This window comes from Seriola aureovittata, chromosome 7 (assembly GCF_021018895.1).
Source record: "Seriola aureovittata isolate HTS-2021-v1 ecotype China chromosome 7, ASM2101889v1, whole genome shotgun sequence".
Classification (NCBI taxonomy): Eukaryota; Metazoa; Chordata; class Actinopteri; order Carangiformes; family Carangidae; genus Seriola; species Seriola aureovittata.
This window is the reverse complement of record NC_079370.1, coordinates 17,337,933-17,356,385: the sequence shown is the minus strand read 5'-3', so window position 1 is coordinate 17,356,385 and position 18,453 is coordinate 17,337,933. Positions and strand designations below refer to the sequence as shown.

Here is an 18,453-nt window from a genome sequence, read left to right as displayed (position 1 = left end):
TTATGGTCATGTTTCTATCTTTTGAATTCTGATTTACTGTGTGTTGTAGCCCCTCCCCCCAAACATGGAGAGGATCTCAGCAGAAATAGATCGACAACTTGTTATGTTAAGCTCAACAAAAGCTTTCCAACAAGTGTTATAAATCCATCTAAAACCAGAGATTTAACCCTAACCCTTGGATCACAGTTTTGGTAGCCAGTTTGGCTGTTCATGTTTTGTTCATACTAGTGTACGTGAAAGTATTACATATGACTTTTTCCTGTGTTTCAGCAGCCAAGCCCACAACTCCAGAAAGCAGGTCTCCCAGTGGTTCCATTAATAAACCAGACACTGGTTCTCCAGAAAAGACCCTGTCGCGTGGTGAGACTAAGCCTGAACTGGTGCCTCGTCTCAGAGCTACTTCCTCCTCCAGTTCCCCCGGGGGACCAGTGAGTCCCAAACCGCCGGTGCCGCAGGGGGCGAAGCCGGCCCTGGCTGCCCGACCCACCATCCCACAAAAGCCCAGGACCACCAGTAGCAGCAGGAGCATAGGTATTGATCAAGCCCTGGATCTGAATTAGTTGTCACACTGAGGCGATTGCTGCCCTAGTGATTCAGTTTTTCCTTCCTGAATCTTTTGACATTTTTGTGAGTACATTATGGTTTTAGATTCATCTGTTAGAGGGGTGCTGCATATGATTATCTTCTCTGCAATTTGTGTTGATGGATAATGTTTTATTTTGTTTAAGGAATAGAGACAAATTTAACATGGTAACCTCTTGCTACTGTGTTGAAATTGTATGACAGGTGGTAAAATGTTTGATTTTACATGTTTTTCCTGGTTGTCTTTCTGATAGATGAGAGCCCAGATTCCCCTAGCATTGCTGGCATCTCCCCTAAAGTCACAGGTCTCCCTCTCACACTGAAGAGGGGGTTGTCAGAGAAAGACAAGGATGGCCAAACTAGTCTGCAGTCAGGAGGCTCTGCCAACAAAACCACTCAGGAAGGTAGGTCGCAAAATCTGTCTTTCAAAAATCTTTGAGTTTGTATATTCATTCACACCAACAAACAACAAATAGATTTTTAACTGCATTGGAAGTGAGGTGAGCAGTTGCTTTTCTCTGGCCTCCTGCTCCATCAAAAATTGTCCTCTGGCCAGAGCAGATTTCCCTTACACTGGTAGATGTTTGATGTCACTGTCAGGATCCGACAATGTGTTGACTTCCCGTATACTTTCATATTATTGCGTTATTCCCACGGAAGCTGACTGTTGTCTGTCAACACATACAATGGCAGACAATCCTATGATCCAAACTCCAGCAGAGCCAGCCCAAGCCTTTATGGGGCCCGAAGCAGAATTTGATTTGGCCAGGGTATAGGTTTGGTCTCAACATAAGTAAGAACGCAACAACCCTGCCACCCCTCCAAAACTGACTTTTAAATGCAGTCGACCAAACGGTTTATTAACATATAAATTTACATTCAGAAATGCACATAGGCAAATGTAATATATGTACATGTGCTGAATTTCGATCTATTAAATATATGTACATATGAAGTAAAATCATAAATGTAAATACAGTATGTAAAACATATGTAAAAATTACATCTGAAACCTGTAAAAAATTGGAACAATATCATATATTGACATTTACAATATGTCTAGCTAATACAAACATGTATTTTAGTATGTCTGTTGATATTACAGACAGGGCTGTAAACTAACGGTCGCCACTCGCCAAATGCGACTAAAATATTCCCCTGGCGACTTAATTTTGGAGGGCTACATGCCATGGGGCAGGTAAGTGTTTGTCACAATATAGCAAAACATTGCTGCGATAAAATGCCTAGACATTTTTGGAGGTGCACGTTGACGGACGCAGAGGCTCTGTGTCGGGGGTTCACGTCGACGCAGAGGCTCTGCGTCGTGACGGCGTCGACTTGACGCAGTAGTATAAATCAGCCTCCACGCGTCACCACCAGCCCGCGCAGTGTTGTTCCGGTGCAGCAATGTGGAGGCACATACCCGGTGTGAGTGACCCAAAAAGAAAGAGTATAGGGGAGAAAGCAGCGCACCAATTAATTGTGGTTGGCAATAAAACGATGAAACTCGAGACCATCCGAGAGCACGAAGGAAGAAAAATGTCACGCTGTTTGCAAATCAGTGTCTCGGGCTCAGTCCGAGCATCTCTTCACTCAACCTGCCGTGACTGCTCTGACGTTTTTATCAGAAGAGACCAAAGATCATGCACTGATCCACTTTGTTCTGTTCTATTTTTTTTTTTATTTTCCTTGAATTTTGTTATTATCATTTGTTATCAGAACAGGAGGTTAACTGGTACTGGCACTGCCCATGTTCGCAATGTTTTGAATATTCAAAATATTAAAAATGTATTTTGAATAATATTTTGGTCTCTTTCCTAATATATATATCGCTATATAATACTGTTATCTCAATGAAAAGTACTGAAACAGATGTATATCTAACAAAAAGAGGCAATTTATTACTTGGCCGGTAAAAAATTTACTTGGCCGGTAGATTTTTTCATCTACCGGTCCCCTTGGCAGGTGAGCCAAAAAGTTAGTTTACAGCCCTGATTACAGACATACGTTAAATTAATAAATATCCATCCCAAAGCCTATTAATATATGTTCATATCATATATGTAAATATAAAAGGTAGACGTGTATGTTTAAATTTAATAAGCATGTTTTAATACAGTTCCATACTTTATTTTACTAGGAGTATTTCATATATGTTATAAACTTATATATGTTATAATAATATATCGTAAGGCATAAAAAACTTCATAAAAACGTCAATAGTATAGTAAGGAACAAAAAACATAAAAACAATGGTATAGTAAGGCATAAAAACATCATAGTAGTATAGTAAGTCATAAAAAGCGTCATAAAAACATAATGGTATGGTATAAAAATATAAGGTGGTGTAAGGCATAAAAACATCATAGTATAGTAAGGAACAAAAAATGTCATAAAAACATCACAGTATAGTAGGGCTTAAAATGTCATAAAAATATCATTGCATAGTAAGGAACAAACGTAATGGTAAAGTGAAAATTTGGTTTATTGCCAAGTAGGTTTTTCAACATACAAATAATTGGCTTTGGTGTTTTGGTGCATAATAAACATAGAAGAAAAGACATATAACGAGGATTAAACAAGCAAGTACTACAGGTCAAATATTAGATATAAGTAGAAAGATTATGTACAATAAAATATGAGGAAAAATAGAAAAGAATAAATAGAAAAATATAAATACATACAATAAAAATATGTACACTGTGTGAAAGGGGTGTGTGCATTAATTCACGGTGGGGCAGGTGCCGGTGACGGTTGGGGTCTTTAGCCTTGTTAATGATGATAATGTCAAAAATATCATAGTATAGTAAGTCATGCAAAAATTCATAAAAACATAAGGGTATAGTAAGATATAAAAAACATGAGGATATAGTAAGGCATAAATAAAAAATGTCATAAAAATGTAAGGGTATAGTAAGGTATAAAAAAAAAAGTCATACAAAAATTCATAAAAACATAATGGTATAGTAAGGTATAAAAAATCATAGTATAGTAGGGCTTGAAAATTATAAAAAACGTAAGGCTATTGTAAGGCATAAAGACGTCATAGTATAGTAAGTCTTAAAAAAAGTCATAAAAAACGTAATGGTATAGTAAGGTATGAATAGAAAATGTAAAAAATATCATAGTATATTAAGTAACAAAAAATATCATAAAAATGTAAGGATATAGTAAGGCATAAAAAACGCATAAAAAGGTAATGGTATAGTAAGGTCTAAAAAACGTAAGGTAGTGTAAGGCATAAATAAAAAATGTCATAAAAATGTAAGGGTATAGTAAGGTATAAAAAAGGTATAAAAAAAAAAGTAATAGAAAAATTCATAAAAACGTAATAGTATTGTAAGGTCCTGTATGACAGTAGTGCCCAGGAAGCGGAAGTACTACACGGTGTGCTTCTGTGGAGGCCATGATGGTGGAGAGGCATAAAAAAACGTATAGGTATAGATAGGTATAAAAAATCTAAGGTGGTGTAAAGCATAAAGACGTCATAGTATAGTAAGTCTTAAAAAAAAAAATGTCATGAAAACATAAGGATAGTAAGTCATAAAAAATATAATGGTATAGTAAGGAATAGAAAATGTAGGGTGTTATAAGGCATAAAAACATCATAGTATAGTAAGGTATAAAAAATGTAAGGTGGTGTAAGGCATAAATAAAAGCGTAAGGATATAGTAAGGTATAAAAAACGTCATAGTATAGTAAGTCTTAAAAAAAGTCATAAAAACGTAATGTATAGTAAGGTATAAAAAATGTAAGGTGGTGTAAGGCATAAAAACATAATATAGTAAGGTATAAAATATGTCATAAAAACGTAATGGTATAGTAAGGCATAAACAATGTCAAAAATATAGTATAGTAAGGAACAAAAAATTTGCTAAAAACGTAATGGTACAGTAAGGTATAAAAACATCATAGTATAATAGGGCTTAAAAATGTCATAAAAATATCATTGTATAGTAAGGAACAACAAATGTCATAAAAAACGTAAGGCATAAAAACATAGTACAGTAAGGAACAAAATATGTCATAAAAATGTAAGGGTATAGTAAGGTATAAAAAACGTCATAGTATAGTAAGTCATACAAAAATTCCTAAAAACATAATGGTATAAAAAATGTAAGGTGGTGTAAGGCATAAAAACATCGTAGTATAGTAGGGGTTAAAAATGTCATAAAAAAACGTAAGGATATAGTAAGGCATAAAGACGTCATAGTATAGTAAGTCTTATAAAAACATCATAAAAAACGTAATGGTTATAAAAAATGTAAGGTAGTGTAAGGTATAAAAACGTAAGGTTGTGTAAGGCATAAAAACATAGTATAGTAAGGAATAAAATATGTCATAAAAACGTAATGGTATAGTAAGGCATAAACAATGTCAAAAATATAGTATAGTAAGGAACAAAAAATTTGCTAAAAACGTAATGGTACAGTAAGGTATAAAAACATCATAGTATAATAGGGCTTAAAAATGTCATAAAAATATCATTGTATAGTAAGGAACAACAAATGTCATAAAAAACGTAAGGCATAAAAACATAGTACAGTAAGGAACAAAATATGTCATAAAAATGTAAGGGTATAGTAAGGTATAAAAAACGTCATAGTATAGTAAGTCATACAAAAATTCCTAAAAACATAATGGTATAGTAAGGTATAAAAAATGTAAGGTGGTGTAAGGCATAAAAACATCGTAGTATAGTAGGGGTTAAAAATGTCATAAAAAAACGTAAGGATATAGTAAGGCATAAAGACGTCATAGTATAGTAAGTCTTATAAAAACATCATAAAAAACGTAATGGTTATAAAAAATGTAAGGTAGTGTAAGGTATAAAAACGTAAGGTTGTGTAAGGCATAAAAACATAGTATAGTAAGGAATAAAATATGTCATAAAAACGTAATGGTATAGTAAGGTATAAAAAACGTAAGGATATAGTAAGGCATAAAAAGTGTGAGGTGGTGTAAGGCATAAATAAAAAATATCATAGTATAGTAAGGATCAAAAAGTGTCATAAAAATGTAAGGGTATAGTAAGGTATAAAGAATATCAAAGTATAGTAAGTCATACAAAAATTCATAAAAACTTAATGGTATAGTAAGTTATAAAAAATGTAAGGATAAAGTAAGGCATAAAAAACGCATAAAAACGTAGTATAGTAAGGTATAAAATATGTCATAAAAACGCAATGGTATAGTAAGGAACAAAAATGTAAGGGTATAGTAAGGTATACAAAAACGTCATAGTAGTAAGTCATACAAAAATTCATAAAAACATAATGGTATAGTAAGGTATAAAAAATGTAAGGTGGTGTAAGGCATAAACACATCATAGTATAGTAAGGCTTAAAAATGTCATAAAAATATCATTGTATAGTAACGAACAAAAAATGTTATAAAAAACATAAGGATATAGTAAGGCATAAAGACGTCATAGTATAATAGGGCTTAAAAATGTCATAAAATATCATTGTATAGTAAGGAACAACAAATGTCATAAAAAATGTAATGGTCATAAAAAATGTAAGGTGGTGTAAGGCATAAAAACATAGTACAGTAAGGAACAAAATATGTCATAAAAATGTAATGGTATAGTAAGGTATAAAAAAGGTATAAAAAAAGTCATAGAAAAATTCATAGAAACGTAATGGTATAGTAAGGTATAAAAAATGTAAGGTGGTGTAAGGCATAAAAACAGCATAGTATAGTAGGGCTTAAAAATCATAAAAAAACGTAATGGTTATAAAAAATGTAAGGTGGTGTAAGGTATAAAAAACGTAAGGTTGTGTAAGGCATAAAAACATAGTATAGTAAGGAATAAAATATGTCATAAAAACGTAATGGTATAGTAAGGTATAAAAAACGTAAGGATATAGTAAGGCATAAAAAGTGTGAGGTGGTGTAAGGCATAAATAAAAAATATCATAGTATAGTAAGGATCAAAAAGTGTCATAAAAATGTAAGGGTATAGTAAGGTATAAAGAATATCAAAGTATAGTAAGTCATACAAAAATTCATAAAAACTTAATGGTATAGTAAGTTATAAAAAATGTAAGGATAAAGTAAGGCATAAAAAACGCATAAAAACGTAGTATAGTAAGGTATAAAATATGTCATAAAAACGCAATGGTATAGTAAGGAACAAAAATGTAAGGGTATAGTAAGGTATACAAAAACGTCATAGTAGTAAGTCATACAAAAATTCATAAAAACATAATGGTATAGTAAGGTATAAAAAATGTAAGGTGGTGTAAGGCATAAACACATCATAGTATAGTAAGGCTTAAAAATGTCATAAAAATATCATTGTATAGTAACGAACAAAAAATGTTATAAAAAACATAAGGATATAGTAAGGCATAAAGACGTCATAGTATAATAGGGCTTAAAAATGTCATAAAATATCATTGTATAGTAAGGAACAACAAATGTCATAAAAAATGTAATGGTCATAAAAAATGTAAGGTGGTGTAAGGCATAAAAACATAGTACAGTAAGGAACAAAATATGTCATAAAAATGTAATGGTATAGTAAGGTATAAAAAAGGTATAAAAAAAGTCATAGAAAAATTCATAGAAACGTAATGGTATAGTAAGGTATAAAAAATGTAGGGTGGTGTAAGGCATAAAAACAGCATAGTATAGTAGGGCTTAAAAATCATAAAAAAAACGTAAGGATACAGTAAGGCATAAAGACGTCATAGTATAGTAAGTCTTAAAAAACGTAATGGTATAGCAAGGTTATAAAAAATGTAAGGTGGTGTAAGGCATAAAAACATAATATAGTAAGGTATAAAATATGTCATAAAAACGTAATGGTATAGTAAGGCATAAATAAAAAATGTCAAAAATATCATAGTATAGTAAGGTACAAAAAATGTCATAAAAATGTAAGGGTATAGTAAGTATAAAAAACATCATAGTATAGTAAGTCATACAAAAATTCAAAAAAACGTAATGGTAAGGTATAAAAACATCATAGTATAGTAGGGCTTAAAAAGTCATAAATATATCATTGTATAGTAAGGAACAAAAAAATGTCATAAAAAAACGTAATGGTCATAAAAAATGTAAGGTGGTGTAAGGCATAAAAACATAGTATAGTAAGGAACAAAATATGGCATAAAAATGTAAGGGTTACATTTTATATATCACTTATATATCATAGTATAGTAAGTCATACAAAAATTCCTAAAAACGTAATGGTATAGTAAGGTATAAAAAATGTAAGGTGGTGTAAGGCATAAAAACATCATAGTATAGTAAGGCTTAAAAATGTCATAAAAAACGTAAGGATATAGTAAGGCATAAAACCGTCATAGTATAGTAAGTCTTATAAAAACATCATAAAAAACGTAATAGTTATAAAAAATGTAAGGTGGTGTAAGGCATAAATAAAAAATATCATAGTATAGTAAGGATCAAAAAGTGTCTTAAAAATGTAAGGGTATAGTAAGGTAAAAAAAAACATCAAAGTATAGTAAGTCATACAAAAATTCATAAAAACTTAATGGCATAGTAAGGTATAAAAAAATGTAAGGATAAAGTAAGGCATAAAAACGTAATGGTATAGTAATGCATAAAAAATGTAAGGTGGTGTAAAGCATAAACACATCATAGTATAGTAAGGAACAAAAAATGTCATAAAAAACGTAAGGCTATAGTAAGGCATAAAGACGTCATAGTATAGTAAGTCTTAAAAAAACATCATAAAAAAATGTAAGGTGGTGTAAGGGATAAATAAAAAATGTCAAAAATATCAGTATATTAGGAACAAAAAATGTCATAAAAACGTAAGGATATAGTAAGGTATAAAGACATCATAGTATAGTAAGTCATACAAAAATGAATAGAAAACGTAATGGTATAAAAAACGTAAGGTGGTGTAAGGCATAAAAACATCACAGTATAGTAGGGCTTAAAAATGTCATAAAAATATCATTGCATAGTAAGGAACAAACGTATTGGTAAAGTGAAAATTTGGTTTATTGCCAAGTAGGTTTTTCAACATACAAATAATTGGCTTTGGTGTTTTGGTGCATAATAAACATAGAAGAAAAGACATATAACGAGGATTAAACAAGCAAGTACTACAGGTCAGATATTAGATATAAGTAGAAAGATTATGTACAATAAAATATGAGGAAAAATAGAAAAGAATAAATAGAAAAATATAAATACATACAATAAAAATATGTACAATGTGTGAAAGGGGTGTGTGCAATAGTTCGGGGGGGGGGGGGTGTCGGAGACGGTTGGGGTCTTTAGCCTTGTTAATGAGGCCAACTGCAGTAGGGAAGAAGCTGTTCTTGAGGTTTAGGTCCTGATGGACCGCAGCCTCCTGCCAGAGGTGAGTGACTCAAACAGTTTCGGCTACGGGTCGGCTACAATCTTTTCTGCTCGCCTCAGGGTCCTGGAGGGTTGGCAGATTGCAGCCAATAACCTTCTCAGCAGAGTGAATGATACGCTGCAGTCGGCTCTTGTCCTTGGCAGTTGCAGCATCGTACCAGTTTGTGATGGAGGAAGTGAGAATGGACTCGATGATGGCAGTGTAGAAATTCACCATCATTGTCCTTTGCAAGTTGAACTTCTTCAACTGCCGCAGGACATCCTCTGCTGACCTTTCCTGGTGAGGAAGCTGATGTTCAGCTCCCACTTGAGGTCCTGTATGACAGTAGTGCCCAGGAAGCGGAAGTACTACACGGTGTGCTTCTGTGGAGGCCATGATGGTGGAGAGGCATAAAAAACGTATAGGTATAAAAAATGTAAGGTGGTGTAAGGCATAAACAAATCATAGTATAGTAAGGCTTAAAAATGTCATAAAAAATGTAAGGATATAGTAAGGCATAAAGACGTCATAGTATAGTAAGTCTTAAAAAAACATAAAAAATGTAAGGTGGTGTAAGGTATAAAAAACATAGTATAAGGAACAAAAAATGTAAGGGTATAGTAAGTCATACAAAAATTAATAGAAAACGTAATGGTATTAAAAACAATGGTATAGTAAGTCATCAAAAGCGTCAGAAAAACATAATGGTATGGTATAAAAATGTAAGGTGGTGTAAGGAATAAAAACATCACAGTATAGTAGGGCTTAAAAATGTCATAAAAATATCATTGTATAGTAAGGAACAAACGTAATGGTAAAGTGAAAATTTGGTTTATTGCCAAGTAGGTTTTTCAACATACAAATAATTGGCTTTGGTGTTTTGGTGCATAATAAACATAGAAGAAAAGACATATAACGAGGATTAAACAAGCAAGTACTACAGGTCAAATATTAGATATAAGTAGAAAGATTATGTACAATAAAATATGAGGAAAAATAGAAAAGAATAAATAGAAAAATATAAATACATACAATAAAAATATGTACAATGTGTGAAAGGGGTGTGTGCAATAGTTCGGGGGGGGGGGGGGGTGTCGGAGACGGTTGGGGTCTTTAGCCTTGTTAATGAGGCCAACTGCAGTAGGGAAGAAGCTGTTCTTGAGGTTTAGGTCCTGATGGACCGCAGCCTCCTGCCAGAGGTGAGTGACTCAAACAGTTTCGGCTACAATCTTTTCTGCTCGCCTCAGGGTCCTGGAGGGTTGGCAGATTGCAGCCAATAACCTTCTCAGCAGAGTGAATGATACGCTGCAGTCGGCTCTTGTCCTTGGCAGTTGCAGCAGCGTACCAGTTTGTGATGGAGGAAGTGAGAATGGACTCGATGATGGCAGTGTAGAAGTTCACCATCATTGTCCTTTGCAAGTTGAACTTCTTCAACTGCCGCAGGACATCCTCTGCTGACCTTTCCTGGTGAGGAAGCTGATGTTCAGCTCCCACTTGAGGTCCTGTATGACAATAATGCCAAGGAAGCGGAAGTACTACACGGTGTGCTTCTGTGGAGGCCATGATGGTGGAGAGGCATAAAAAAACGTATAGGTATAGATAGGTATAAAAAATGTAAGGTGGTGTAAAGCATAAAGACGTCATAGGATAGTAAGTCTTAAAAAAAAATGTCATGAAAACATAACGATAGTAAGTCATAAAAAACGTAATGGTATAGTAAGGTATAAAAAAATGTAAGGTGGTGTAAGGCATAAATAAAAACGTAAGGATATAGTATGGTATAAAAAATGTAAGATGGTGTAAGGCATAAAAACATAGTATAGTAGGGCTTAAAAAATGTCATAAAAAACATAAGGATATAGCAAGGTTATAAAAAATGTAAGGTGGTGTAAGGCAGAAAAAAACATAATATAGTAAGGTATAAAATATGTCATAAAAACGTAATGGTATAGTAAGGCTTAAATAAAAAATGTCAAAAATATAGTACAGTAAGGAACAAAATATGTCATAAAAACATAGTATAGTAAGGTATAAAATATGTCATAAAAAACGTAATGGTATAGTAAGTCATACAAAAATTCCTAAAAACGTAATGGTATAGTAAGGTATAAAAAAATGTAGGGTGGTGTAAGGCATAAAAACATCATAGTATAGTAGGACTTAAAAATCATAAAGACGTCATAGTATAGTAAGGAATAAATATGTCATAAAAAATATCAAAAATATCATAGTAAGGAACAAAAAATGTCATAAAAACGTAATGGTATAGTAAGGTATAAAAAAATGTAAGGATAAAGTAAGGCATAAAAAAACGCATAAAAACGTAAGGATATAGTAAGGCATAAATAAAAAATATCATAGTATAGTAAGTAACAAAAAATTTCATAAAAAACGCCATAAAAATGTAATGAAAGGATATGAGGCACAAAAAACATCTTAAAAATATAAGGATATAATATGTAATATATAAAATAAAATATAAAGGCATAAAAAATGTCATGAAAACATAATGGTATAGTAAGGTGTAAAAAATGTAAGGTGGTGTAACATATAAAAATATAAAAAATGTAAGGATATAGTAAGTCAAAAATTCATAAAAACATAATGGTATAGTAAGGTCTAAAAAACATAAGGTGGTGTAAGGCATAAAAAATGTCAAAAATGTAAGGGTATAGTAAGTCTTAAACATCATAAAAAACGTAAGGTGGTGTAAGGCATAAAAACATAGTATAGTAAGGAATAAAAATATGTCATAAAAAACGTAATGGTATAGTAAGTCATACAAAAATTCCTAAAAACCTAATGGTATAGTAAGGTATAAAAAATGTAAGGATATAGTAAGTCAAAAATTCATAAAAACGTAATGGTATAGTAAGGTCTAAAAAACATAAGGTGGTGTAAGGCATAAAAAATGTCAAAAATGTAAGGGTATAGCAAGGTATAAAAAACGTCATGGTATAGTAAGTCTTAAACATCATAAAAACGTAAGGTGGTGTAAGTCATAAAAACATAGTATAGTAAGGAATAAAAATATGTCATAAAAAACGTAATGGTATAGTAAGTCATACAAAAATTCCTAAAAACCTAATGGTATAGTAAGGTATAAAAAATGTAAGGATATAGTAAGTCAAAAATTCATAAAAACGTAATGGTATAGTAAGGTCTAAAAAACATAAGGTGGTGTAAGGCATAAAAAATGTCAAAAATGTAAGGGTATAGCAAGGTATAAAAAACGTCATGGTATAGTAAGTCTTAAACATCATAAAAACGTAAGGTGGTGTAAGTCATAAAAACATAGTATAGTAAGGAATAAAAATGTTATAAAAAAATATCAAAATTATCATAGTAAGGAACAAAAAACGTCATAAAAACGTAAGGATATAGTAAGGCATAAATAAAAAATATCATAGTATAGCAAAGCACAAAAAATGTCCTAAAAATGTAAGGGTATAGTAAGGTATAAAAAACTTAGTGTGTTGTAAGTAATTAAAAACATAAAAAACGCCATAAAAATGTAATGAAAGGATATGAGGCACAAAAAAATATCTTAAAAATATAAGGATATAATAAGGTGTAAAAAATGTAAGTGGTGTAACATATAAAAATATAAAAAACGTAGTATAGTAGGGCTTAAAAATGTCAAAAATATAGTACAGTTAGTAACAAAATATGTCATAAAAATGCAAGGATATAGTAAGGCATAAATAAAAAATGTCAAAAATATCATAGTATAGTAAGGAACAAAAAATGTAAGGGTATAGCAAGGTATAAAAAAACGTCATAGTAAGTCTTAAACATCATAAAAAACGTAAGGTGGTGTAAGGCATAAAAACATAGTATAGTAAGGAATAAAAATATGTCATAAAAAACGTAATGGTATAGTAAGGTCTAAAAAACATAAGGTGATGTAAGGCATAAAAAATGCCATAAAAACATAATGGTATAGATAGGTAAATAAAATGTAAGGATATAATAAGGCATAAAAATGTAATGAAAACATCATAAAATCGTAATGAAAGGATATAATGAGGCACAAAAAAAATCTTAAAAATATAAGGATATAGTAAGGTGTAAAAAATTTAAGGTGGTGTAACGTATAAAAATATAAAAAACGTAATGGTATAGTAAGGTTATAAAAAATGTAAGGCGGTGTAAGGCATAGTATAGTAAGGAACAAAAGTCATAAAAAACATAAAAATGTAATTGTACTGTAAGGTATAAAAAACGCCATAAAAATGTAATTGTACTGTAAGGTATAAAAAACGCCAAAAAAATGTAATGGTATAGATAGGTGGATATAATAAGGCATAAGGAACGTCAAAATAGTAAGTCATTAAAAAATCATATTATAGTAAGGAGCAAAACATAAAAAAAATGTAAGGCTATAATAAGGCATAAAAAACGTCACAAAAACGTAATGGTATAGATAGGTAAATAAAATGAAAAGATATAATAAGGCATAAAAATGTAATGGTATTATAGATAGCTATAAAAAATGCAAGGTGGTGTAAGGCATAAAAACATAATGGTATAGATAGGTATAAAAAACACAGTATAGTGAGGAACAAAAACATCATAAAAAAGAAAAAAGGAGTACTTGTAGTGGAATATCTGGATCCTGCTGCTCCAAGAACAGATACCTGCAGAATGAGGACAGAGAGAGAGACACAGATAGGAGAAGCACAAACTACCAGAGAGAAAAAATACAAAGTTATTTACATGAAGTAGTACGATTATAAATGGAGAGAAAGAGAATCATGGGAATCTCACAGCAGTCTAGGTCTATAGCAGCATAACTAAGGGATGCGCTCACAGTAAGGCATTAGAGTCGCCAATTAACCTAATGCGCATGACCCTGTATTCCTTGGACCAACCTTGGGCTCCAGGTATGATGTGTACAGTTAGACATACTATGAATTATAGACCAACCACAAAAACAAAGGGATCTGATGAGATTTATGAAATAAACAATGTTCTATAACACCAGGCCTGATTGTTTGCTAAAAGTAGAAAAACAATAAAAGTTAAATAAAATGTTCCATAAGCCTTCAAATAAGCTGAAAACTGACAACTGCCTCTGTTCAAAAACTATATGGTACAGCTCCACCTGATGCCCACCTGGGCTCTGAATACCTCCCCTGATACAGGAGTGGTAAAGGGGAAGCATGGGGGCAAAAAAGGGCCTGGACTCAGGCAAGACTATATTCTATTTTTTTTTTATCAAACAAAGCACAAATACGTTAACAAACTGAATATCTTATGGGGCAATAAAGATAACATTTGCACAATATTTTGACATGAGGACTTTGCTCCTACAATCAGACTGATAGATTCAGGTCACAACTCACTCAGTCTCACTGCCTTTCATACTATCTATTATGTAACAGCCAGCCTGGAAGCGTGGTGATATTTTTGTCTGTCTTTCCTCCTTATGCTTTGATGTTGTGTTTTGGTGAATCCCACTGGTGCCTGGCTCAGGTACACATATCACATACATGTTGACATTTGTAATTCTTCCTCTCAGGCACGTCTGAAACCTGTGGCTATTTGTTCTACTCGTTCTTTGCTGCAATAAAAATATTTATGCTGTTCTTTTGTCATCTATATTTATATCATATAGATTAAAAAGCAAGACGGACAGATACTGTCTACACATTCCAGCCAATGCAATCTCACAATGTCCATGCCAACTTCATTACAGAGTAAATCATGAGCCATTAGGTGGCAGTATATACAAGAGGATGTTCAAATGCCTGTACAAATGTTGTAGAAGATGATCATCTGACTTAAGTGACGGCTTTTATGTAGTCACTCTATCCCAGCATGCATAGGGCAGAGAGCAGTGACGTATTCTGGACAGACCTCAAGTCCATCACAAGGATAAGAACCTACTTCCTCTTAAAATTCACATCAGTATGTTTCTTACAGAAGCTGCAGATTAGTTATTCAGTGTAGTGGAGCTGCTCTTTGGATCATCAATATTAGGATTTTCCTAATACAGCAAAGTTAAAGTGGGATTGAGGTGCTTTACATCTCCTCTTGTTTTAGTTTGTGTTCACACAGGCATTGGTGGCTGATGAGCCACTTGTAGCAGCATACTTTGTAGCAACTACATGAAACAACATCAAAAAAATCAATCCGTCAAGTTTCCATTTTTTCCTCACCTCTTATTTTCTTTTCCCTGCCCCTTTCTCCCCCTTGAACTGCCAAGACTTACTGTCATTTAATCTTCTCCGTCTCTGATTTTCAGGGAGGATGGCGTCAGATTCTGTTCAGCGACCCAGCCCTCTCCGTACCAACTCGGAGGATCACGGCCCCTTCAAGTCCAAGGACCAATCTCCAAACCCGGACAAGGACAAGGCAGCGGGCAAGAAGTCATCGGACTCTGGGGAGGAGGCAGACAAAGACTTTATTTTAATATGAGCGAGACAAATTGACAACAAAAACTTGTTGACAAGACTCACTTGTTTTCCTTTAGAAAAGCAACTAAGGGGGAATATAATCAATATGTTTTCATTTATGTTAGAGCTTGTACCTGCACTGTAGGTCCTGTCTGACCATTAAGTACACATAATGTGTGGTTTGCAGGCAGGTTACCTGCTGTAGTATCAGGTAACACACAGTTTCAAATTCAGTTTAATTTGATGATCTAAGAAGATATTGCTAGATATTAACACTGTGGGGAATATCCTCCAGGGAATATTTTCCAGTCATGTCATGTCTCCTAGTAAACCAAACTAAATCTCCTTAGAGCTTCCTTCTCACACCCTTTTCTCTAGAACTGGTTTCAGCCTACTCTGCTGTCAGGTCAAAATCTCATGTCTGTAAAAGAATAAACTTTTCAGGACTTGAAGAAATAGGTCGTGGGATGGAACTGAGTTTAAGTTTGTAAACCACTTTTTAAAAAAAAGAAGAGATGTTGCTTTCAGGACTTTTTGTGCAAACGACAGCGAGAGAGAGAGACTGTGAACAAGTGTACATTTAAAATGACTCTGTAACTGATAAGACTTACTATTATTTTGCAGTAGCTTGTCTCCCAGGGACCAAACACACACTAACAATACCACTACCAATGTACTGTACTTGAACTCAAGCATAAAACTAGACCAGGACCAGGCATTCTTTTCCCTCAATATATTTGTATGGATTTTTCTAGAGGCTATTTTCAGTATGTGCAAGTTCCTTTTCTCCAGACTGAATCATTATGCAATTCATCTTTTTTTTTTTTTACAGGAAAATACAGGTTCAGCTGAGAAAATCAGCACAAAAATAAATCAGTAATACACATTTGATGTAGCTTGTCGGACAGTACTAAGGACTAAATGGACTCATCACTGAAGGACTGAAGGATGGCTATAGACTTTATCAAACACCCCAACTGGACCCAAGTTTGGCTCATGTGGGAGCAAATCAGAGAGACCATATGATGTGTTTGTGCTTTGCTAGGACTGTGGTACACTTTAACTTCCCTGACAACCAATCAATAAGGCTTCGGCACTGTTAACAAACACTAAACACTGTGGAAGAAACACATTTAAATTATTTTTTACATTTAGCTGCTGAGGTCTTTTTTTTCATGAGACATATATGAATATCCCCCCGATGTGCTGATGGTCCAATGAAAACAAAGAACATACTCAAAAAGAGGAATAGCAAAGAGAATCTGAAGATAACGTGGGAGATGCAGTCTTGTGAGCCCTAAAACACTCCTCTTCTTTTTGAGAATTTTTCCTTCAGGACTTTCAGCTCACTTTCACATTGTTCCATGCAAGACAGGACACCTCTTCAAACTCACAGCATTTCAAAACACATTGCCTCTGTTAAGTAATTGGGAATACAGTGCCTGGAGTGAAAGTGAACTGAGGGTAGCTGTAGTTTGACCACATGGACCTCTGGGCTGTTCTGTATATACCATTTTAAGGACCTGAATGCTTCACGACGACAACAACAACAGGTCTCAGGATGATTCCTCTCATTTTTCTCTTTTAAGAGCAAGAAATGCCCTTTTCACACTGCTACACAGTCTGCAATCAGTTTCTTAAACAGATCTTGACAATTCCTCTTTTCATTTACAACCTCTAGCTTTTTGGTTGATACAGAATCAGGCAATTTTACTCATGTTGCATATATAATTTGGGACAGAGGTTTGGCCTGTAAACTTTAAGTACACTCTTCACATCTTTATACTTCCGTATATTTTGTCCACTGTTCTAATACTTACGCTTTTACAGCCAAACTACTAAGCATTTGTGACAGATGTAACACCCACACAGAGCAGCAGACTTCTTATGCATAACCAGTGTGAAAGGGGCACTGTATTTTATTGTACTGTACAAGAGTCAAATTCAAGTCAGGGCCAAAGGTCTTACTGGTGCACCTTTTCCTATGGTGTCTATCAATGTCTTTTTGTAGGATTATAATTAGGTTTTAGCTTCTTTATCACTAATCATGGCTTGGAAATAACACTGTTCCTGCTGTATATAGTCAGTCAATCTGTACTTGATGTCAATGGCCGCTTTGACTTTCAGTCTCAGTCACAAAAATCAAACATCACTTTTTTTGCGTGGGAGTGGTTCGAGGACACTGAGGAAAAAAAAAAAAAAACAGAACTTTGCAATATGTTCAAAGCAAACACATGTGGCTGCGTGCTGTATTCTGTTGGCATTTTCAACCCTTTTCCTGATGCAAGGGACTTATCTCGACACTGTCCTCTATTGTTTTTGCTTTCTGTGTAGGAAGCAGCTGGCTGTGTTTCTGTCAAGTTGTGCGAAAGATGATTTCCTGCTCAATTCTGAAAAATGAACATTCACTTCTTTTGTTGGTGCACGGAGTGGAGAAAGTGAAAATATCCAGTAGCATTGAGTCAAGACTCCTGAGTCTACATGTGTGTGTGACTGCATGATGTGGCTGTGAGTCGTACTGTATGTATATATGTGCTTTCATACATGTAGGTGTATGCGTGTGTATATATGTATGTGTAATATATGCACATGTAATATACACACTGTGGTATATTCACACGCCTACGTGACCACAGCAAATCCTATATTGTTTTGGTACTAAGTACACTACTATACTAGGGGTTTGTTTGTTTGTAACTTATTTGGAATAAAAAAATGGCCGGTGATCTCTTGATCCTTTGTTGTTTTTCCTCTCACTTGTACATTGTGTTCATAAATGTAGAAATTAATTCTTTGTATGTATTCATTTGTTTTTGCATATAATCAATTCAATGTTACTTTCTTCATGATTCAGAAAAAGAATAATCCAAAACAATGACTGTTTTTTCTTGAGCTGGGAAAAAAAAAGCATAAATACTAATGACATATTCGCTAATTTTATCGGCCTTCATGACGTTATTTGTTCCATTTTGTCATGGATCAGTATGTTTCACAAAGTCATTCTGCCGGTGTTGGACATTTCTTCATGCAAAATATTAAGAATGATTAAAATAATTTTACAGTCTTTTTCTGCATTGTATCTTCTTTGTAACTTTTGCTGATGTGTTTTGCAGTATAACAGTGCGGCCACCAGATGGCAAATAC

General features: G+C 33.4%; 1 protein-coding gene across 10 annotated transcripts in view; it reads left to right on the top strand.

Annotated features, from left to right (window-relative positions):
* The window catches only part of LOC130172873 (F-actin-uncapping protein LRRC16A-like), a 91,956-nt gene extending 73,583 nt beyond the window's left edge, over positions 1-18,373 (top strand). For 8 of the 10 annotated variants that reach the window (XM_056381824.1, XM_056381833.1, XM_056381830.1 and 5 more), the window contains 3 exons: positions 271-531; positions 837-986; positions 15,159-18,373. In XM_056381824.1, the coding sequence (XP_056237799.1) occupies positions 271-531; positions 837-986; positions 15,159-15,331 (584 nt within the window). In that variant the 3' untranslated portion in view covers positions 15,332-18,373. The remainder of the gene's footprint in view (positions 1-270; positions 532-836; positions 987-15,158) is intronic. The other 2 variants (XM_056381828.1, XM_056381827.1) reach the window with 1 other exon arrangement.
* The last annotated feature ends 80 nt before the right edge of the window (positions 18,374-18,453 follow it).